This window comes from Suncus etruscus, chromosome 12 (assembly GCF_024139225.1).
Source record: "Suncus etruscus isolate mSunEtr1 chromosome 12, mSunEtr1.pri.cur, whole genome shotgun sequence".
In the NCBI taxonomy this organism is placed as follows: domain Eukaryota; kingdom Metazoa; phylum Chordata; class Mammalia; order Eulipotyphla; family Soricidae; genus Suncus; species Suncus etruscus.
Genome location: NC_064859.1, coordinates 30,573,272 through 30,597,398, shown reverse-complemented (window position 1 = coordinate 30,597,398; position 24,127 = coordinate 30,573,272). Strand labels below are relative to the sequence as shown.

At 36.6% G+C, this 24,127-nt stretch overlaps 1 protein-coding gene across 1 annotated transcript in view; it reads left to right on the top strand.

Moving 5' to 3' along the window:
* Positions 1-24,127, top strand: part of AFTPH (aftiphilin) — a 76,769-nt gene that overhangs the window by 45,547 nt on the left and 7,095 nt on the right. Inside the window, 4 exon segments of the mRNA XM_049784728.1 lie at positions 2,659-2,781; positions 9,121-9,181; positions 10,691-10,774; positions 15,050-15,173. Coding sequence (XP_049640685.1) covers positions 2,659-2,781; positions 9,121-9,181; positions 10,691-10,774; positions 15,050-15,173 — 392 coding nt within the window.

Genomic DNA, 24,127 nt, shown 5'->3' with positions numbered 1-24,127 from the left:
GTTAAGCTCTTAAAACCAGTGTTAATGTGGTAAATATATGTCTTCTCTCTGTTTAGAAAGAAACTTTTTGTGTGTCTGGTTTCAAATTTTAATTATAGCTGATTTTTTTTTCTTACGGTGTTTTACATGTGAGAGAGATGTAATACCTCTGATACTATCTAAAGCGGTGCTTCTCAGTTATTTTTTGTCTTCCCCCCCTGGCAAGAAGAAAGCATTTTTTGCACCCCAGCACGACTGTAAATAGTATCTTTATTAAAAAAAAAAAAACACTTTAACCTGCAAAACAGAAATATATAAAATAATTTGAGCTGATTTTTTAAATCAGGTGATGTCTGGATTAATGGCTACAATGAGCACGTTTTGCAGTGCATACTTTTCAAAGCAGGGTTTGAAGCAGGACACAGCAACTCTCAGCTCCAGAGACATAAAGAGACATAAACACGGGGCTTAGCTTGTTATGACATTGTTTGCCAGGTCAAATGCGTCCCCCTTTAGGGAGCCTAGCACCCCCCCCCTGGGGGGCATACCCCACAATTTGAGAACCACTGATCTAAAGGAATAAATAGTAGCTAAAATCTAAGTCACTGGTTCTTGCACTTTCTTTTGCTTCAGAATTACTTGGCAGGTTAGTAAAATGACAGATTGCTGGGCACTATCCCCAGAGTTATTTAGGACTAGGATGGAGCTTGAGAATTTGCACATTTTACAAATTTTCAGGTGATGCAGAAATAACTGATTGGGACCACACTTTGAGAACCTCTGGTTTAAATAACAGATTACATTAAAAAAAAAATAATAGACCCAAGGACTGGCATAGAATGCAAGAAGTAAGGAGCCTGTCCTTCATGTAGCCAACCCAGTTTCATTCCTCAGTGCTCTTGTGATCACCTTCACTTCTGAACACAGAAACAGAAATAATTGCTGAGCACTGCTTGATGTGGCCCAAAAAAAAAATGAGAGGAAAAGAACAAGAGGCTAAAACTAATTGTCAAATGCCTTGACTTTTTCATTAAAGAACTGATTATAGTATCTGAATTTTGCTTATCTGATTAATAATTTAAGGTCTTATCAAGTATAACTTTGAAATGCATAAACACTTAACATGTTTCAATACAACTAACTAGATTATTACCTAAATTGTTCCATTCTTATTAGTGTTTTTATTCTATTTTGTTTATCTACCTATTCTTTTTGGGGGGGTCCATACCTGGCAGTGCTTAGGCATTACTCCTGGCAGGCTTAGGAGACCATATGGGGTGCCAGAAATTGAATTAGGTCAGCCAACTGCAAGGCAAACATCCTATTCATTGTGCTATCGCTCCAGCCCCTATGGATTCATTCTGGAGATATTGTTTTCTTAACATATTTATTAGATTTATAACATATCTAGTGGAACATTGTGTTTTCCTTCTAGAATGACAGTCTCCTCTTCGGCAGTTCAAGGAACTAAGACACTAAGTTCACAAAGAAATATATATGTATCACCATACCATAATGGTATACTATATAGTCATCTCTTCCCTGAGCATTATAATGCCATAATCTGTTTAAAGAGTGCCCTTTCCTGAAATTGTAGTGATGAAACATAAAAGTGTTGGATTATACAGATGAACTATACCTGTTGTGTTTGTCTCTTTCCTCTTCTTGTGTTTTGTTAGTTTGGAATGGTGCTCAAACTGAGGACCTTATCTATATGAGACAGTCACCACAGAAATACATCTCTAGTCTCCAAAACTTGTATTTTTAACTATATTTAAACTTTAATTATCAAAAGCATATGCACAGTTTGAGATAGCAGAGAACAGGAGGATAGGAAAAGAGGCAAGCACAGCAGTATATTTCAGCTATTCCTAAGAATCCAACAAAGCAACTGCAAGAGTTGTTCAGATTTGTTTGATTGTTTTGTTCTGGTTTGTTTTTGTTTGGGGACCATCCCCAGCAGTGAGCAGGGCTTTATCCCTGGCTCTGCACTCAGAAATGTCTCCTGGTATTGCTTAGGGGAACATATATAATGTGAGGGTCCAAAATAGGTCCACCATGGGCAAGGCAAGCACTCTGTCCACCATACTATCTCCAATCACAAAATCTTATTTCAGAAAGTTTTGGTTCCATAGTTGTTATATGAAAAAATTTTTATTATACTATATAAGATTATTTCTAGGGACCACGGCAATAATTGGGTAAGGTGTTTGCCTTGCACACAGCCAACCAGGAGTCAATCTCTAATCTCCTATATAGTCCCAAAGCACTTCCAGGAGTGATTTCTGAGAACTGAGCCAGGAGTAACTCCTGAGCATAGATAGCCAGATATGGCCAAAACCCAAAAAATTCCTTCTAAACAAAATTTAAGAATATTCTTTTTTTGTCTTTAGAACATTCCAAATGATCGTTGGTTTGTTTTTTTTCTTTCTGTTAGATTCTCTTTCCTGTAAAGTTTATGGGTCAAGGTTCTACAGCAGTAGGTAGGGTATTTGCCTAACTCACAACTAACCCAATTTCTATCCCCTGTATCCCATATACCCAAGCCCTACCAGGATTAATCCTGGCACAGAGCCAGGAATGAAAATACTGTTGACTCTGGCTCAAAAACAAAACAAAAGGTTGATGAGTTCATCTCCCCTATCTTAACTTATTGATTAATCTACTTCTTTTTTTCAGGGTATGTTAGAACCCACCAAGGAACCATTGAAACCACTATCTGCTGCAGAAAAAATCGCTTCCATTGGTCAGACAGCCACCATGTCACCAGAAATGAACACATGTTCTTCTGACCAATTCCAGGTAAAAATATCCATAGATTTATGCATGAACACACATATATATTTATATATACTATTGTTTTCCTTAACACATAATTTTTAGTTTTTTAGATTTTTTTTGAATTCACGATGATTTCATAATGAGCACATTGGCTCACTTTTTTATATCTCTTAGAATACAAGTAACAAACTTCTTTATGGGAAATACTGTATTTATAGAAAATCTTGAGATCTGCTATTGGGTCTTTCTGGAAGCCTATAAATATTTTATAAAATAATAAATTTTAAGTGATTTTATTCATCTAAAACTATTTGAAAGTTTAAGACTAATATTTGAGTTGAAAATGAGGTGATCTTTTAATAAGACATTCTATAAATTAGAAAAAAAAATATTTTTAAATTTTGAATTTTAGGCCAAATCGAAATAGCTCCAACAGTGCTCAGGAACTATTCCCTGGCATGTTGCATAGGGAAAATCATGCAGGATCAAACCCAGTGCTCCCACAGGCAAAGCATGTGCTCCAGCCCTTTGAGCCATCTATTCAGCCCCTCTCTTATATCTTTTGCCTCCTGAGCATGGTTTGTTTGTTTTTTTTATTTCAGTCTAATCTCATATGAAAGCTTCCCATTCACTATCTAGGAGAAAAAATACGCTTTTGGTTTACTTACCTTTCCCACATCAAATTAAAAACTTGATTCAGCAGTTGCTTCCTTAAATCACATTTTTACTTCTAGCAAACATTACCATTTCTAAGACATTTTTGTTGTGTTTTTCTTTCCTTTAAACATTTTAATTGATATCTAACATAAAAAAAATGTTTGGACCCTTCTCACAGAGTGTCAACACTAATCCCTAGAGGTGCTCTACTGAAGAAGGGTTCCAAGGTGGCATAAGTTGGGTGAATTCTTCATATGATTCCCCATAATTACCTTAGACATTTAATGATTCTAAAAAATTCTTCAGTGAATAACCCTATTAATTTATTTTTGAAGTTAACTTGTCCATAGGACACTTTTGTGTAGAAACCAGAGGGGAATCATAATATTTGTAGAGCTAGTATTTCGAAGAATATACCTTTTTTTTTTTTTTTTTTGAGCCACACCCAGTGACGCTCAGGGATTATGCTTGATTATGCACTCAGAAATCGCTCATGGCTCGGGGGACCTTATGGGTTGCCAGGGGATCGAACCACAGTCTGTCCTAGGCTAGCGTGCACAAGACAAATGCCTTACTGCTTGTGCCACCACTCTGACCCCAAAGAATGTACATTTTTTTAAAAAAAATGTTAGTGTAGCATAATTTAATAATAGTTTTTATTTAAAGAGATTTACTTAGAAAAATATGAGAGGAGGGGCCGGAGAGATAGCACTGCGGTGTTTGCCTTGCAAGCAGCCGACCCGCAAGCAGCTGACCCAGAACCTAAGGTGGTTGGTTCGAATCCCGGTGTCCCATACGGTCCCCCGTGCCTGCCAGGAGCTATTTCTGAGCAGACAGCCAGGAGTAACCCCTGAGCACCGCCGGGTGTGGCCCCCAAAAAAAGAAAGAAAAATATGAGAGGAGAGAAAGAACAATATGTGTTCAAAAGAAAACACATATTCTTTGAGGCCTGGGGAAAAAAGCCTTCAAGAGCATACTTTATAAATTATGTTCTTAGAGGCAAGGATCTAGCCATTTAGAAATGTTTCAGGAAATAACCAATGTTTGCCTTACGCCACTGTGATTTACACTTGAGTATATCTTTAAAGCCAGTTTGTTAATGACTCTGAATTAATGGATTAGGGTTAGGGGAGATATCCTGATGAATACTAGCTTCATTGATGGTTGAACTGCAAGCACAGTGGCTTGGGCAAGAGGTCTCAATAGATAGAATCTGTCCTTTATTTATCTTACACATGTTGTTCTCTAGCTATCAACTGCTATCAGGCCTGCCTTATCTCTACAGATTCTAAAATCATATCTCTTGTATTGCACATTCCCCCTCCTATCTCCGTTGACATTCCTAAAGTACTAAATATTTGGAAAATAATTTGAGCAGCTAGTTGGTACCTTTACTGAAAATGGGGCTGATCTTATTTGAGACTTCTTGTTGCTATTTTAGTTGTTTCTTCCCTCTTCCTCCCCTCTCTAACCACTTCCATATGTTACACATGACATTTTTAATCAGGTTAGCAGTTATCCAATTTGTCATTTGCTCTTAGCTGATTAGATCATATTACGTTTTCCATTCTAGTCATACCTTATGCTTAATCTTTTTTTATATAATGTAGTTTTAGTCTAATATCACTTGTTGTTTTGTGTGTGTGTGTGTGTGTGTGTGTGTGTGTGTGTGTGTGTGTGTGTGTGTGTGTGTGTGTGTGTGTGTGTGTGTGTGTGTGTGTGTGGTTTTTGGGTCACACCGGCAGTGCTCAGGGGTTATTCCTGGCTCCAGGCTCAGAAATTGCTCCTGGCAGGCATGGGGGACCATATGGGACGCGGGGATTCGAGCGGATGACCTCCTGCATGAAAGGCAAACGCCTTATCTCCATGCTATTCCTATGGCCCCCTAATATCACTTGTTAATTTAATGAAAGACTTTCAGTGAAAAGCAGTGTGTATTTAGTAAAGTTTAGTTATACCTTCATGATGTATGTTCAGCTTTGCCATCTCTGAAACGTATCAAAGAGCCAAATAATTGTTCTTTCTAGATAGGCAAGTACAAAAGATTTCAGCAACATTTAAGCATATTTTATATTTTGCTGATTGATGGGGCTTGTTTTTTCGCTACTTAAATCGAGTTCTGTTTAATGAAATACAACCTTTAATTTTTTTTATTTATTTTTTTTTTTTTTGGTCACACCCGGCAGTGCTCAGGGGTTACTCCTGGCTCTAAGCTCAGAAATCGCTCCTGGCAGGCTTGGGGAACCATATGGAATGACGGGATTTGAACCACCGACCTTCTGCATGCAAGGCAAACGCCTTACCTCCATGCTATCTCTCCGGCCCCACAACCTTTAATTCTATTGATTTTTTCCAAACATGAATTGTGTTGAATGTTATAAAAAATAACTTGTTTTTGGTAGTTTTTGAACCTTATTAACAGTAGTTTTAGGTCTTTGAAGGTAATTGCTGAAATTATTTCCCTGTGGAAGTTATTCAAACTTATTTCTAAATTTACTTGAGCCCATACAGGTCTTCTAACATACATATTTAAGCTCCAAGTTTCAGTATAAATCTCAATTTTATCATAGAAACATTCTTTATAGGTCCAAACATCTAAAATGCATTGTAAAGGAACCAAGAGCAATATAGTACAAACAATACTGTTGCCATACTCATAGAAGCCAGTTCCGGTCCCATCCCTGACATATCACATATGGTCCCCCAGAACTTCCAGAAGTGATAGTTGCATGCAGAGCAAGGAGTTAGCCTGAACACTGCCAGGTGTGATTCACAACCAAAATTAAAAAAGTTTATATATACTAAATCTTAATTTTCTATTTTTTATACACTAGTGACTTTCAAATTTAGCATAGTTATTTAATTCTCATTATCATTGAATCACATCTATTCTATCCTAATTTTGAAATCCATCAGATTTTTTTAAATTTGTTTGTACTCATTAATAACACCCTCTTGCATCTCTTGTTTAGGAATTTAATAATGTACTAACAAGTTTTAATGTTGTTTTCCCTTTTTTAACCTAAAATAAAAGCACCATGAGTGAAAGCAGAAGTGACTCTTTGTAATAATGGTTCTTTCTTCTGCTACTAAATAAATTTCAGTCACATCATTCATGTTGTCATTACAGGTTCTCCTCTAAGTAGTGTCAACTTTTTGTTTGTCAGGCCACACTCAACAGTGCTCAGTCTTTACTTTTGGCTCAGTACTCAGGAATCACTCCTCGTGGTCCTTGGCTGCTGGTGATTGAACAAGGGCAACTGCTTACAAAGCAAATGCCCTCCCTGCTATACTATCGCTCTAGCCAGTAATATCAATAGTTTGACTATATTTTATTCACTACTGAGTGGTGGTTCTTAGCTGTTATCAAATTTGTCATCACTAGCAAAATCTTCTCTCAGGCTACTTGACATGGCTATTTTAGTTATAAATCAGAATTTTAGAGTTAGAAGAAAAAAAATGAGGAATCTAGCATAGTCTCTTTATAATAAGACATTAGAAAAGGCTACATAATCCACCCAATCCTGTACTGTTGATAAAAGTCATACCAAACCCCCTCCAATTTTAGTCTAACCTGGTTTTATTAATGCTTTTGTGTCTACAGTATTTATACTATGTTGCTTTAAAGTGCCTTAATTGTTTCTCATTGAGTTGCCTTGTCAGTACCATTATTTAATGTGTATTTTTCCTCTCTATGACTTTTATTAACTTGATGATTAAGCACCTTATTGTAATATAGACTGTCTTCAAAATATCATTACTTATATAAAAGCTAGTTTTAGCATTTAGCAAAATAAACATCCAGCTACCCTGATACCTTTAGATAAAATGGGTTAATGAAAAACTTTCCCCACTTATTTGAAATTTTTTTTATTGCCTTTTTGCCTTTTTTGGACCACACCTGGTGACACTCAGGGGTCACTCCTGGCTTGGGGGACCATATGGGACACCAGGGGATTAAACCACGGTCCATCCTAGGTTAGCGCATGCAAAGCAAATGCCTTACTGCTTGTGCCACTGCTCCGAGCCCTGAATATTTTGTTTTTAAACCTGTGTGGTTGTCTGTCTAATCAGTGTTGAGTGTGACTTTAAAGCATTAGCAAATCTAGAAATAGAATCATGTAAATAGAATTTGTTAAAATATCCAAAGCTTATTTTTACATTAACCTAAGATCTTTTCTAAAAATTGTAATGAATCCTACAAATAGGTTATAGAACTTTATCAGCATTCTTTAATTTGAAGTAATAATAGATTCACCGGAACTTGCAAAGATAATCTAGAGGAGATGCTTTGGACCAAAAGCAAAAAAATAAACTAAAATAAAAAAATCTACCAGGTTTTTTTTTTAAATATATAAAATAACTTTAAAGTAAGACAATCCCCCTTTTTAAAATGTCTACAGGACTTGAGGATATGACTCATGTCTTAAATGTGTACAATCCTGAGTTTGATTTTCTGCACTGCATAAAAATGTAGCAAATAAAATATTTCATACTATCTTCATTCTTTCATATATCATTTGTTCGTTTTATCATTGTGATTGAAAGATGTTGAAAATCTAGGATACTAAAAATGTTTAAGTATGCATTTTAGTTTATTTTAAAAGGTAAATTTTGATACTGATGAAAAGTAATTTCTGAATTAATGAATTTGATTGTTCTTTTAAATATGTAATACCATTTATCCTTTATAATTTAGAAAATTGTTAAGAATCAGAGACTGAACTATTCTCATTTTATGTATACAGAGATCAACTAAATTAATCTTAGAAGACATACAACTACTGACTTAGTTGATCTTTAAATATCCTACATATTTTTACTTTTAGTGTTACATTTTTAATTGCTATCTTTATTAAGAAATTTTAAGTGAGGGGCCATGAGGTGGCGCTAGAGGTAAGGTGTCTGCCTTGCAAGCGCTAGCCAAGGAAGGACCAAGGACCGGGGTTCCATCCCCTGACGTCCCATATGGTACCCCCAAGCCAGGGGCAATTTCTGAGTGCTTAGCCAGGAGTTACCCCTGAGCATCAAACGGGTGTGGCCCGAAAAAACAAAACAAAACAAAAAAGAAATTTTAAGTGATTTAAAATAGATTAGGCCACTCTTTACCAAAAAATCAGGGGGGTTTGGAGGGCATCTCCTTTCCTGGTTCTGCACTCAGGGATCACTCCTAGCAGGCTCAGGGGACATATGGCATATTGAAGATTGAACCTGGGTCAGCTGGGTACAAGGCATTTGCCCTACTCCCTATACTATCATTCTGACCCTAAATCACTCATTAATGACAAAATTAATTTTTATGTATTAATATTTTTCTTAAAACCCTGGTTTGAGAATAAATAAAAACCTAGACATAGTAAGTCTGTGTTTTTATATAGTCATAAGACTATATATTTCTGTAGAATTTGTAAATATAATTCAATTTTGAAGATACAGCTTTCAAATTAGTATACTACACAGTTTTTAATTTTAGTTTACATTAGTATTTGCAGGTAGCTTTATGTTTCATTACATTATCCCAATATGTTCATAGGTATTCCCTGGGTTTAGGTATTTTATCGCCTAATCTTGCTACAATAGTTTTTTGGGTGTGTGTTGTCTTGTTTTTATTTTTTGTTTCTTTAAGGAACTATATATTGCTACAAACTATGCTGATTAATTTGTGATTTTTTTTTTTTTTTTTTTTTTGGTTTTCAACTCTAGGAGTCTCTACCGCCCGTCCAGTTTGACTGGAGTAGCAGTGGCCTTACTAACCCTTTAGATGGTACGTCTCTCCGTAGAGCCTCTAGCGCCAGAGCTAGAGTTAAGAAAGCTACAAAGTTCAGACAAACTTCTCTCTGCTGATTTCCTTTTTTGTTTGAACATAACTTCTTATCTTTGGAAATTCAGGCTTTCTTTCTGAATAGTAATTGCTCAAGAAACCAATGTTACTACTACTAGCAGTATTAATGTTGAAATTTAGTCAGGAGTTGCCAGATAAAATTTCAGTTTCTTTATCTTAAGTCAAAAGAAGCTTCTTTATTTTTTTAGGAATTTCTAGATAGCTTGAATCATATTTTAGGCAGAACCAATTTACTTGAATTTTTTTTCTTAGTTTTAATTATGGATTTCCTTGGATGCAAAGTATTGTGGCTAGAGTCTGCTTTAAAGCAAAAAGCACAATTATTTAACCAAAAACAGTGTGCAAATAGATCATATTTATTCACTCAAAGTAATTTTCAGATTTAATAATATTTTATAAGGCACTTATATGCAAATGGAAATGAATAATTTTCATGATTCTTTTTCTAACGCTTATTTCAAAATGCCAGTAGATAGTTCCAGAAATAACTGATTTTACTTATGGATTTAAAAAAATCTTAACAAAGAATAACTTATTTGGGGTCTTTAAAATAAATAACACAAAATGCTGGCTTCCCAGTAAGTTGACATGGAAGGTTTTAATTGGCCCCTCAAATAACAATTACTCTTACTCCTTATAAGTCATCAGTTTGAGCCATTGTCTGAAACATGTCATTCTATCAGCTTTGCCTTATGGTGGGAGTTCTAGATACCTAAAAAGCATCCAATTGAATAACAGTGCTGAAGGAAAGCCTGGATGCACCTTTTGCTGTTGTCTGGTGTCTTTATTCAGTCAAATCATAATGCTTTTTTTTTTTTAAAGAAAATCAACTTCTATAAAATGTATACTATTTCTGATTACTGTTTCAGAGTTAAAGGGGAACAGTACAGCTTGAGGTTGCACATCAGGGTAGGGCAGTTATAACATTCCTTATTATGTCATTTTAATTTAAGCGAATGTACTGGTGCATGTCCTGAAACTGACAAAGTTGTCACTTCTTAAAAGTCATCAATTAGAAACCAGCATCAGTAATACGGAAGATTGATTTGGGCATGTACAGTGATTTAATGTTGGGTTGAGATCAAAGTATTGTTTCCCTTTAACGGGTATACTTTCCCCTTGGTATTTCTGGTATGGCTCAACTTTTAATTGAAACAACTGAACCACTACTAAAACCTTACTAAGTGTTAAGTTATTTGCATTGTACATGAGAAAATGTACATTGAGTTAAATTGTTATTTTAGAAATGTCCTTAGTAGTGAAATACTAATACTGTACACATTGTTTTATTGTTGATTTTAAAATGTGTAATGACTACTAATTATAACCTGCATGTTCAAGTGTGTGTCTTACCCCTTTTTACACATAACCCCTCCTCCCTTGGCTTACCTTCTGTGTGGCTGCCTACCAACACGGTCACTGAATTTCAAGCTAGTGGAGGTTCCACTCTTCTGAACCTTGATTTCTTTGGGCCCGTGGATGACAGTAGCTCTAGCAGCAGCACCACAATCCCAGGTCAGCAGAGTGTTAAAACCACAATTCTAGTTTCTTTACTAAAAGCATGACCACATCACTGGACTTTCCTATAAACAAGGAAACAAGTTAGAGTGTATTCTCTTGAATGTCTTCTAATACTTTTATTTCGTGTATCTATTGCTATTTTCTAGAATCTGACTATAACGAAAGACATGTAAAATGTGTTTTAAGGCAAACTTTCACTGAGTGTAATATTCAAAGCTGAGAATAGTTTCTTGGAATAAACTATTCCTAATGTTCTTAAACAGTTAAAGGCAGGGTTTGTTGGTTTCTTTTTATTTTTTTCCCGATGGTAGAAATTTTTATATGCTTATTTTTAAAGGCATATTCTGTAAAGCCATTTGAGAAACAAGTTTAGAGATACAAGAATATTTTAGTACACAAAGATCACTTTACATTGTAGTACTTGTGATAATAGAACCTTTATAAATTCTAGAATCCAACTAGTTCTTTATTAGTGTTGCTAAATGTATAATTAGGTTCCAAAATACTTGAGTCTAGCTCTTAGTTATATAGTCCATGTAGAACTATTACTGCTTTTATATAGCTCTTAAATAGAAAGTATACTGTTTTCCATGGAGAAGAAAAATGTTACAAAAGTTAATAATAGAAAATAATTGCTATGCGATACTAAAAGCTAGAAATTAAAACTTACTAGAGTGCCTGTTAAATTAATGTTTAGCCCTGCAAAAGTTCAGTTCATTGACCAAAGGACTAATGTACTTTGTCATTTTCTAACTGAATAAAAAGATTGAAATATAATGGATTTTATGTTTATATTTTATTTAATATGATTTAAATGGATTTCTGTCATCCCAACTTGTGATTTGGTAATCACACTCATTGATCACCAGTTGTTGAAGTGTTCTGGCTGCTGATCGCAGATTACATAGTAAAGGTCCCTCTGCCTTCCCAAAAGCCAGTTACATAGTCGACCTGGCATCTGAGAACCTGTGAAGTTTGTTCTCTTCCACTAGATAATCCTCTCTCCCACTTTCAGCCACTTAGGAGTCATGTGGGAAATGGTGGGGAAGACCACAAGAGTCAGCTAAGTTTGGGTTTGAAACCCATGATGTCCTCCAAGATGGCATGTGGAAATGTGAACCTGCTATAAGGAAGTTCCAGAGCCATTTAATAGAATGACTGGATTCCTCAAATCTGAGCCCTGCTATCATTTCAGTGTTTACAAGGTTTTGCGAACATACAAGAAAAGCCAATCTGTGTCTGGTTTTGTCTTCAGAATATTTTACTATTTTCTTAAATTATGTTTAAGTTTTTTTGAGTTTTGGGATTACCTGGGTGAGCTAATTAGTTGTTTTCTTTTCCCAGGAGTTAACAGGATGGGGAAGGGGTTGCAGATGACCAGAAATTTATGTATTAGTAGTCTTCTTGTTGTATTTTCAAAAATGAATTATCAAGCTCCTATTTTTAATTTGCTCTCAGCTTCCTTTTGTATAACCTGTATTATACTTAAATGAGATCACTATGTATTTGAATGCCTAAAATATGGTTTATATTTAATTTTGGTTGTATTTCAAATTCAAAACTGTCCATTGGAGAACAAATTATCTGACCATGCAAGGAAGTATAGAAATGACCTATAACCAGGCCCAGTGCATACAACTTCTACAAGAGTAGTGGTTTTAGAAGCTTAGAGATGTAATGGAAGTGAAATTAGCATGCTTAAATATGGTCCTCATTATTTGGAACTTTTTGAATATTTTTGTTCCATATTTTTATTAATAATGCTGTACCTGCTATATAAACTTGATCACTACAAATTTGCTTTGGCTTCTTTTTATTGCTATTGGGTTTTGTTAAAACTTAACATCAAGCTACAGGTATCAACACCTTCTTTAGTATTTCATTTCAACACTTGCTTGCACTTTTTCTGACTTGTTTCTGGGAAAGTCATTTTTGTCTTAGCTTGCAGTTTTTAAATTATTTTGTGTGAATCTGTGAGGTTGGCATAGAACTTGGTTGACTAGCTTTAGTTATGAAACTAAACTGCCTCATTAAGGTTCTGTTAAGACAAAAACTCTTCCACTAAAATATAAAGAAAATCATATATATATGCTTATATAAGCATAGAGAAAGAAGTTATTTTAAATAAAATTTGCTTTTTTAGGGGGCCAGAGCATTAGCACAGCAGTAGGGCATTTGCCTTGCACACAGCCAACACAGGATGGACCCCAATTCAATTCCTGGCATCCCATGTGGTCCCCCAAGCCTGCCAGGAGCGACTTCTGAGCACAGAGCCAGGAGTAACCCCTGAGTGCCACCAGGTGTGACCCAAAATCCTAAAAAAGGTTTTGTTTTTTTTTTAATTTTATTTTTTTATTTTTTGCATTTTAGTTGATTGTTGATTGGACTTGTTGGGGTGGACTTTTTTAGTTTCCTTTTGTCCTTTTTAATAACCAAGTAGCCAGTAATTTATAAATCCAACTAAGTACTCTCCTATTACTAGTCAGAATGCAGTTTATTATGCAGAAGGATCAATTAAAATATTGTGGTTACTTGGAATCAAACCATTCACAGCATAAATGGGGGAGGTACTTTGGTTCATTGGTTCCTTTGCAGGCATCTACAGTTTTTTATACTTTAATCAGAATCTGTATGCTATTATAGAAATTTAAAAAAAAAAGCTATTTAAGATTATTTGAAGGGGCTGAAGCTATAGTACAGTGGGTAAGGTTTTTTGCCTTGCTCACAGCTACCCAGGTTCAATCTCCATCACCCCTATAGTTCTCTGAATCAGCCAGGAGTAATCACTGAGTGTGGATCCAGGAGTAACCCCTGAGCACTGCCAGGTGGGACCCAAAATTCAAAAAAAAAAAAAAAAGATTGAAATAAAACAATCTGAAACTGTACCTTAATGAAATATTAAGAACTTGGAAGAGTCAACAAACATTTTCTATAGCCTTCCTCCCTTGTTGGTCATGTTAACTGTGCAAGCTGCTTTTGCTTGTTTGATTTCTGTAAACATCTGAGATCTATGTTTGCATCAATAGAGTTGGTCAATCATATTATCTGCTTATCTCCAGAGCTATCTTAGAAATAATTAAAAATTGGTAAAGCCATTCCTTATTATCTTGAAACTACTTAACTGTTTTTTTTTCAAGTAATTTACTAGTACCAAAGAGAATATCGTATTTTTTAAAATCTGTTGCTCTTTATTTTCAAACTTTGCCTAGAGTTTAAAATATTGTCACTTTTCATTTTCTAGCTAATTATTTAATATAAATCTGTATTTAATAGGAATGTAAAATAAGATTATATTTTAGTGGAGTCAAAGGATTTTTATAGACCTTTATAATAAATCTTTGCATCATTTTTAATTCTTCTAATGAAATATTTGAGCTGTTAACTACTAGATCAGATATGAAACACTAGAAATGTAGCTAACCCTTGAGACAAATATTTTGTCAAAAAGTTATTTTTTTGTTTTGAGGAGGAGGAGGAGTGTCCCCCAAGTAGTATTGGGGAGGCTTTGCCCATAAATGCACTACTCTGGCCCAGTAGTGCTGAAGGCCACTTGGGTTCTTAACTATGGTGCTTTTGGAACTCTCTGGGCCCAGTGCCTTTGTGTACCAGATCTGCACTCCAGCCCTTTGAGCTATTTCTACAGTCCTGCTTTTAGTCACTTTTTCTAAGAATATTTTGCTGTTCCTATTCTTAAGGAATCATCAGTGTGGCATAAAATTTGATGCTTAAGTAATACTTTCTGTCCTCAGATGGTTGGAATATAGTTAAAATAAACAAATTATTTACCAGAGTTGATACCTAATATGAGCTTCTAAATCTTGATGCAGTAAAATAATTGGCCAGGAAGGTGTGTGGAGGAGATTCAGAAAATGAGATTAACCTGTCAGTATGAAAAGTAATGATCTTGTATAACAGATCATGTGTATTTTATTTATAAAAAACTTTCATTTCATAAATCTAGTGGAAGATTTTTTTGATTGAGGATTAAAATTTTAGAAGTATTTTGATGATAAAATATAAAAGTTGGGTTTATAAATTAAAATTAAGATCATATTTTATACCGGAATAGATGGTGGGAGTGTTTCCCTACTTTATAAGCATTCTGAAAAGTAGAATTTTTAATCTGAAAAATACAACATAAAGATGTGTATTGTACTTGTAAAAGACTCAGATGTTTACAGAATAAATTTGCCTATTGCATCTTGGATTGTAGCTAATTGGATAACTCATTGCAGCTTGCCATCACTGACTATCATTTTATACTATAAGGTGTGGATCCAGAGTTATATGAGTTAACAACTTCTAAGCTGGAAATCTCCACCTCAAGCCTCAAGGTGACTGATGCTTTCGCAAGACTCATGTCCACAGCAGAGAAGACAAGCACATCTACCAGGTAAAGAGCTAGAGATCTTTACAGCCTCAATTTGAATTTGGGTAAAACACTTGGGATAACACAAGTTGGAAATATTTCAACATTTTACTGAAACTTACTTTATATTTGTGGGTATTTTTAAAGGCAATAAGACCTAATTCCAAAAAAATGGATTCTTCCTATGTTTAGGCATTTCATTAGAACAAAGCTTTTTCATATGAGACTAGAAAGAGCTGCTGAATACTACTTCTTCCCCTCCCTGGCCCAGCTTTAAACAATCAGGATTGTTTATACTCCTAAAGCAATTTTAGGATACTTTTACCTTTATAACTACTGAAATGATCATCCTTAAGAAGTTCATGCTGGGGCCGGAGAGATAGCGGTAGGGCGTTTGCAGCTGACCCAGGACCAAAGGTGATTCGAATCCCGGCATCCCATACAGTCCTACCAGGAGTGATTTCTGAGCACAGAGCCAGGCAGTAGTAACCCTGAGCGCCAAGGGGTGTGACCCAAAAAACAAAAAAAAAGTTCATGCTTCCAGAGTCACTGAGGCCCATCTTTTCAATTTTAACTAAGGTAGAGTGGAGCGAGTCCAATATTTTATTTCTAAACTTCATACTTATGTGCAGCTCTTAATTTTGGGACAGGAAGTCTTGTTTTATCAAGCTTTCTGAGAGTCTCTTCAAGGTATTGCCTTCAGGGAACATTATTGTGTCATTCTTGGAACCAGATACAAGAAATGTCATCAGGACTATGTACTTAGAAATCAAGAAACCTCTTTTTTTTTTTTTTTTTTTTTTGGTTTTTGGTTTTTGGGTCACACCCGGCACCGCTCAGGGGTTACTCCTGGCTCTATGCTCAGAAATCGCTCCTGGCAGGCTCGGGGGACCATATGGGACACCGGGATTCGAACCAATGACCTTCTGCATGAAAAGCAAACTCCTTACCCTCCATGCTATCTCTCCAGCCCCGAAATCAAGAAACCTTTATCTTTGCATAACTAAGTGCTGGATTAAGCATTTCTTTGACATATTAGGCATAAAAATGGCATACCTAATAAGGTAATTATTGTGAATTAGGAAATTATTCTGTGGTTGATTAGTATATCAGCTCTGTGTTTATTTTCATTTTCAAGTGGAAACATTTACCTGTTACACATATTGGCAGAAGTATTACAGTTCTATCTCCTTGCATTCCAATTATATATACAAGTCAGATTTATCTTTAAATGCTTCTGTGGAAGTCTGGAAAGGTAAAATAACTTGCCTTTCAGTGGCTGACCCAGGATCTATGCCCACCATCTCATGGTCCCAAGTACCACCAAGAGTGATTCCTGAGTGCAGAGCCAGAATAAGCCCTGTATATACCAGGTGTCACCAAAAACAAAAGAAAAAAATTTTTCTGTGGAAAATTAGACTTTTTTCTTGTAAAGAGTAAATGCCAGGGGCCAGCGAGGTGGCGCTAGAGCTGAGGTGTCTGCCTTACAAGTGCTAGCCAAGGAGGGACCACGGTTCGATCCCCTGGCGTCCCATATGGTCCCCCCAAGCCAGGGGCAATTTCTGAGCGCTTAGCCAGGAGTAACCCCTGAGCATCAAACGGGTGGCCCGAAAAAAAAAAAAAGAGTAAATGCCAGGGGCCAGAGAGATAGCATGGAGGTAAGGCGTTTGCCTTTCATGCAGGTCATTGGTTTGAATCCCGGCATCCCATATGATCCCCTGAGCCTGCCAGGAGCGATGGAGCCAGTAGTACTACTGGCGTGGAGCCAGTAGTAACCCCTGAGCGTGGCCGGGTGTGAACCTAAAACCAAAACCAAAACAAAAAAGAGTAAATGCCTACCTGTGTGAAAACCTTGGCTTTAAATATTATTATTACATTGCCTTTTAAGCTGTTGTTTTTAATATTTTTAATAGATAATAATCATAGTTATGAAAAGGCTTTCTTTATCTTGTTATCTTTATTGTGAAAAGCCGGTTTTTTTTTATTATAGATATCCTTAATTTTTCCCCATGAATAAATTTGTAGCTTTCATTTTTTGTTTCACATCCATTTAGTGTTGCTCAAGACTTACTCCTGACGCTATGCTCAGGGATCACTCCTACCAGTGCTGAGGGATCATTTATGGTGCTGTATAATAAACCCTGCTTGGTCGGGTACAAAGCAAGTGCCCTTTGAACTGTATAATCTCTCCAGCCCCAGCTTACATGTTTTTATTGTCCATAGATTCGGTATATTGGTCTCACTTGCCCCGTCTTTGTAGCAAAAGTACCTAAAACTTGTACAATCCATTGGGGTGGATCTACTTGTAAATGAGACAACATAATTTTTTGTTTATTCTCTAATTTTTTTCTTTTCCAAATGAATCATTTTTAAAATGGAATTCTCATGTACATTTCTCATACATTTTTACATGTGAAACAAAAGCTAACATGTTTACATTTTGGGGTCTTTTTGTTGTTGTTTTTAAAAAAAATGAGGGGTTTTATTCTTTGGTGTTTCTCTTGGTAGTTTCCTTTGTAATCTTTCCTGTTTTCTCACCTTTTCTGCAAGCCTGTCAAGTTATCAGTTACCAAAGTCCCACTTAAAATAATTCATTCTTTGTGCCATTAGGAGGAGCTCTAAACTACACTGTTAACTTGCTTTCCTAACTTTTTAACTCATCCTTAAAACATGCTACACACTAGGGAACTTTGCTAACTCCTATTCACTTTAAAGGATTATCTCAGGTTTTTCCTTTATTCTGTACAAGGAGGGAACTAAAACTATAATGTGTAGCCCAGAGTCAAGTATAGCTACAGGGAATTTCACTCCTAGTACCAATTCAACTTTATATTTTAGTTTTAAGGAATTAGTTATTTAAAAATTGGTGAGAAGTATAAACACTGACCAGTTTTAGAATTAGAGAGTAATATTACAAAATGTTTCCAGTATGATTCTTAGTTGTATAGGAAAGAAGAGGGCTCTGTGGCAGACATCTCTTTCCCTCTCTCTGTCTCCCTCTCTCTGTTTTACCTGTGGGCTTTGCCCTTTAGTCGAACAAATTTCACTTCTTTTTTTTTTTTTTTGATTTGGACAGCGCTCAGGACACCTCCTGGCTCTATGCTCAGAAATCACTCCTGGCAGGCTCGGGGGACCATGTGGGATGCCGGGATTTGAACCACTGACCTTCTGCGTGCAAGGCAAACGTCTTACCTCCATGCTATCTCTCCGCCACCCCCACATCTCACTTCTTTAGAGCTAGTGCTCACATGCATTTGGATTATACTCACAATGTGTCTCACTTCTTTCTCGCTCTCGCTCTCTCACTCTCTCTCTCACTCTCTCCTTCTCTCTCCCTCTCTCCTTTTTCTTCTCTCTCATTTTTAGGCCACACCAGAGTTTCTCAGGGGTTACTCCTGGCTCTGTGTTCAGGAATCACTCCTGGAAGTGCTCAGGGGACCAAATGGGCTATTGGGGCTCAAACCCAGAATAACCACATGTAAGACAAGTGCCCTACCTGCTGTACCATGTCTCCAGCCCATGGGTATCAGTTCTTGACCCTGGTGCATGAATATCTTTTTAGTTGCTGTTTGCCATGGATCACACACTTTAGTTGAGTGAGGTGTTTGCATGTACCCAGTTGTGGTACAGCAACACTAAGAATGAGAAACAGCAAAGCTGCCAGGTCCAGTCAACAGAGCTACCAAGGCCACACTTTAGCAAGTTCGTTAGCAGTTCAGTGGGACTTGAACTCATAGCCTTAAATGTATGTCAGGCCCTCATTGCTGCTGAACTATTCATCTCTAGCCTCTGTTTCTACCTTTGGACTAGTCTGAGTAATGCTGTGATGAGCATTCATGTAAAGTGTGTGTGGTCAGATGTGTTCACTTTTCTTGTTAATGAAACTGTTGGGTATGTTTGACTTAATGAGAAACTTCTCAAAAGGTTTAAGGGTTCTAATTTCTGTTTCTCCCATAGACTTCTACTGTCTTTTTAACTTTTTAAGGCATCCCAAATGATTATGGAATATATGTGAATTTCATTTTTGTGTGCATTCCTTGGTGGTTCCTCACATTGAACATCTTTTCAAAATCTTATTAGCTGTTGGCTACCATTTTTTGAGGAATGGGCAAGATCAAACCACAGGCTCTCCTCTTGCAGAATATGTGCTCCAGCCTTTTCACTAGTTCCTCTCTGTCTCTTTCGAGAAGTGTCGACTAACATTCTTTGTTTTCATTTTTGTGTTTTTTATTTTACTTTTTATTTGAGAACTGGGTGGGCTTTTCCTGGCAGTGCTTAGAACTATTTCTGGCTCAGGGATCACTTGAAGACTAGATGTAGTACCAGGGATTGTACTAGGTTGGCTGCATGTAAGACAGTCACAGTCACTTTAACCACTCCCCCATGCCTGTTTTTAGTCATATTTTTATTATAAGAATTTGCATATTTTGGATACTAGACCTTTATCAGATGAATGATTTGCAGATAATTCAATCTGCTGCCCTGTTTTGTTTTCGCTAGTTTTGTGTGTTGAGTGGTCAGGGGACAGGTGCTTTCTTGTAGTGATCAGAGGATCCAAGGCCACCCTTATTAATACTTAGTTTGGCAGTGCAGATCCAGCACTTATTATTGTCCAGGCACAGTGTGGCACTGCACCAACTCCGTGCTGCTGGGGCCCATCAGAGCCATTCCCATTGTGCTAGGGAGCAAATGGACCTCCACATACCAAAACTACTCTCCAACACCTTGACCTGTATCCCTGGCCTCTCAGATGACTTTTTTTGTTAATTTCCTGTGAAACCCAACAGTTTAAGTCTTGTAAGATCTCGTGTGTGTGTGTGTGTGTGTGTGTGTGTGTGTGTGTGTGTGTGTGTGTGTGTGTGTGTGTGTGTGTGTGTGTTTTGCCTTGAATTAAAGTGCATCATATCCAAGAGACTGCTTTCAAGGTCAGGAAGATTTATACTTCAGTTTCCTTTCTCTTATCTCTCACTTTCGTTACAATTTCAGAGGGTTAGATTCACACCTTTATGTGTGTATATATTTGTACTTAAGTATATGATTTACTTGACCCACCAAAATTCCAATGCCATTTCACCATTGAATTGACTCCTCTGCTCAGTCATTATTTTCCATCTCCCTTTTCCCCGTGTAACTACCAGTTTTCACTGAATCTAGGAGTTAAATGTGTTTATTCGGTTCACTTGCTTTAAGTTTGAGTGACTCCTTATGTCTTCTACTTTATTACAAAAGTGTAATCATCTCAGGTTTCATTCATTTTGTCTAAAAAGCACGATCCCATCCTTAAGGGAGAGTAATAGTCTACACCACAGCTGGTATTTTGTATGTTAGTTTGGAGATTCTAGCATTGCTTGGGGATTGCTTCCACTCAGTGCTCAGGAGCCGCATCTGTCAGTGTTTGAAGGGTCTTATGCCATCCATTGATGGAACCTGGGCCTCCAGCTTCAACCCTTTGATCTCTTTTTTGCCCTTGTACCACAGCTTGTTTATCAACTTGTTGATGGCTTATAGGTTGGTTCTTTTTATTCTTTTTTCTTGTTTATAAGTTGGTTCTGATTTGATTTGATATAGTGACTAGTGATATTGTGAACACAGGATGCAAGCATCCTTTTGATTTTAGTGTATTCATATCCTTCAGATAAATGCCTTAAGAGTGGTATTGCTGAATGATATGGTTCTTCCTTTTTTTCTTTTGTTAAGGAATCTCAGTACCAGTTTGTATTATGACTCAACAATTTATATTTCAACCATTAATGTATGGTAGTTCCTCTTTTCACATCACTGCCAAAACTTGTTTTCAATCTTTTGATATATGCCCTTTTTATGGGTCTGAAGTAATATCTTGTTTTGATATTCCCTAGTAAACTAATAATGTTGAATGTTTTTGCTCGTTTCATTCTGCCATCTTTAGATCTTCTTTTGAATACTTATCTGTTTGTTTCTCTTGTCCAATGTTTTTTGGGGGGGGCTAAACCCGGTGACGCTCAGGGGTTACTCCTGCCTATGTGCTCAGAAATCGCTCCCCATATGGGATGCCGGTGGGATTGAACTGTGGTTCATCCTAGGTTAGCGTGTGCAAGGCAGATGCCCTACTGCTAGCGCCACTGCTCCGGCTCCTCTTTGTTCAATTTATGATAACTTTGCTTGGTCTTGCTGTGAAGATCGAGGTATTTTGAAGGGTTGTTTATTTTGTTTGGGAGCCACAGCCTCAAGTGCTCAGGGATTATTTCTGACTCTAGTTTCAGGAATTACATTTCGTAGTGCTCCTGACCCCCATAACTGTTTCTCAGGCCCTATTGTGTATTCTTAATATTCCCTCTGCCATTATAGTTGAGTCTCTAAATACATCTCTGATGTTGAGGACCTAGAGTGTATCACTATCACCTAAGTTTCTTTTTATGTAATATGTGGTTTCCTGCCTTCATTTCATTTTGAGTTAAATTTATACACTTGGTATTAAATAACTGATCATATTTTTGTACATGGCATACTAATTTTCCCAACACCATTTGTTGAAGGAGCCTTCTTTTTTTCCTTTTTATGGACTCCACTTCTTTATTATAAATATTATATGTGAATATTTATTTCTGGGCTGTCTATGTTTAGGGTTTTCTGTGTATATTATGTTGCAAGTAGCAATCTGTTACTTTCCTAATTTAAATTTATTTATATGCCTCTTCACTGTCCAGTACTATACTGCTTTAATTACCATTACTTTATAATATAGTTGAAAGTCAGGAAGCTTGAAACCTCCCTTTCTCTTTTCTCTCAGAATTAGTGAAGCTCTTCAGAGTCTTTTATGCTTCTCAACAAATATCAGAATTACTTGTTCTATGTCCATGGCTGGGAGATGGGTGTGGAGAAGCACAATTAAGATGGGATGCAGCTTAGCTATAAAATAACACTTTCCTTGTATGTGCAAGGCCCTAGGTTCAGAAAAAGGAAGAAAATTCATTGGTATTTTGATAAGGATGGTATTGAAGCTATAAATTTCTTCAGGTAAAAAAAAAAAAGAACCATATTAATGATGTTTATTCTTTCAAGTACATGAGCACAGGAAGTCTATTTCTTTTTGTCTTTTGTTTTTTTTAGTAATATTACCTTACAGTTTTCAGTAAGTCTTTCACCTTCTTAGATTTATTTCTCGATATTTTTCTGCAATTTTAAATGGAATTATTTCTTTTTCTCCAACTCATTGTTTGCATATGGTAAGTAAAAGATTTGTTTATTGATAACTTTATCTTGCCTGATTGCTCAGGCTTGAACCTAAAAGTGATGAGCAATGGATACCAGTGTTTGATTCTGTTCAAAGTAAATCTTTTGAGCCTTTTTTGTTCATTATGAAATTATCTATGAATTGTCATATGTGACATTTATTTTGTTGAATTATGTTCCTTCTGTTCTCTATTTATTCTTTATTTAATCAGAAATGGATGGTAAATCTTGTGGAAAGTCTTTCAACTTCTGTTGCTTGATCATTATTTTTATTATTCATTTTGTTGATGTGATGTTTTAGAGTAATTAATTTGCCTATGTCAAACCATTCTATTTATCTCTGGGATGAATCACATATGTGTATGTTGAATGGTTCTCTTGCTCTTTTGTTGTTAGATTCTATTTTGTTGAAAATTTTTACAACTGTTTATCAGAGATAGCAATCTGTAGGGTTTTGTTTTGTTTTGCTTTTTAGTTTTTGGGCCACACTCAATGACGCTCAGGGATTACTCCTGGCTATGTACTCAGAAATCACTCCTGGCTTAGGGGATCATATGGAACGCCAGGTATCGAAATCTGCCCTGGATCAGCTGCATGCAAGGCAAACATCCTACCACTGCGCTATCGCTCTGGCCCCGAGCAATCTGTAGTTTTGTTTTGTTTGTATTATGTTTTTTTCTAGCTGGTTTCTTAAAGTATGTTTGTGGATCTTACCTCTTCAGTTACTTTTGTTTGTTTGTTTGTTTGTTTGTTTTTGTTTGTTTTTGGGCCACACCCGGCGGTGCTCAGGGTTACTCCTGGCTATCTGCTCAGGAATAGCTCCTGGCAGGCACAGGGGACCATATGGGACGCTAGGATTCAACCAACCACCTTAGGTCCTGGGTCGGCTGTTTGCAAGGCAAACGTCACTGTGCTATCTCTCCGGCCCCTCAGTTACTATTTTTTGGGGGGCGGGGGGGCCCACACCCGTTTGATGCTCAGGGGTTACTCCTGGTTAAGCGCTCAGAAATTGCCCCTGGCTTGGGGGGACCATATGGGATGCCAGGGGATCGAACCCGTGGTCCTTCCTTGGCTAGCACTTGCAAGGCCAACACCTTACCTCTAGGGCCATCTCACCAGCCCCTCGGTTACTATTTTTAAGAGTTTGAGTAGAATGGTTATTTTTCAAAAGTTTTGTACAATTTACTGGTATCTATTTCTTGGGTTTTGTCCTTAAAGAAGCTTTGATTTCTTTTTCAATTCCTGGTTTTGTGATTAGCATTTCAAGATTTCTGTTAAGAGTTGTCTTAAAAGATATATGATTCTAAATATTTGTCTATTTCTTTTTTTTTTTTTTTTTGGTTTGTGGGTCACATCCGGCAGTGCTCAGGGGTTACTCCTGGCTCTTTGCTCAGAAATTGCTCCTGTTAGGCTCGGGGGACCATATGGGATGCCAGGACTCGAACTAATGACCTTCTGCATGAAAGGCAAATGCCATACCTCCATGCTATCTCTCTGGCCCCTCAATATTTGTCTATTTCTTTAGATTTCCAGTTTGTATATAGATGTTCACAATAGCCTTAATAAACCATTATATTTCTATAGTTTCAGTTGTAACTTCACTTTTCATTTTGATTGTTTTTATCTGTTTTCTCCTGTTATTCTTAATGAGCCTAGCAGAGGTTAAGCAATTTCATTGTTTCTTTTCTAGAGCTAACTCATGATTTTATTGATCTTTAGTATTTTTGTTTTTTGATTTGGTGAGGGGGTTGTTTTGGGGCCACATC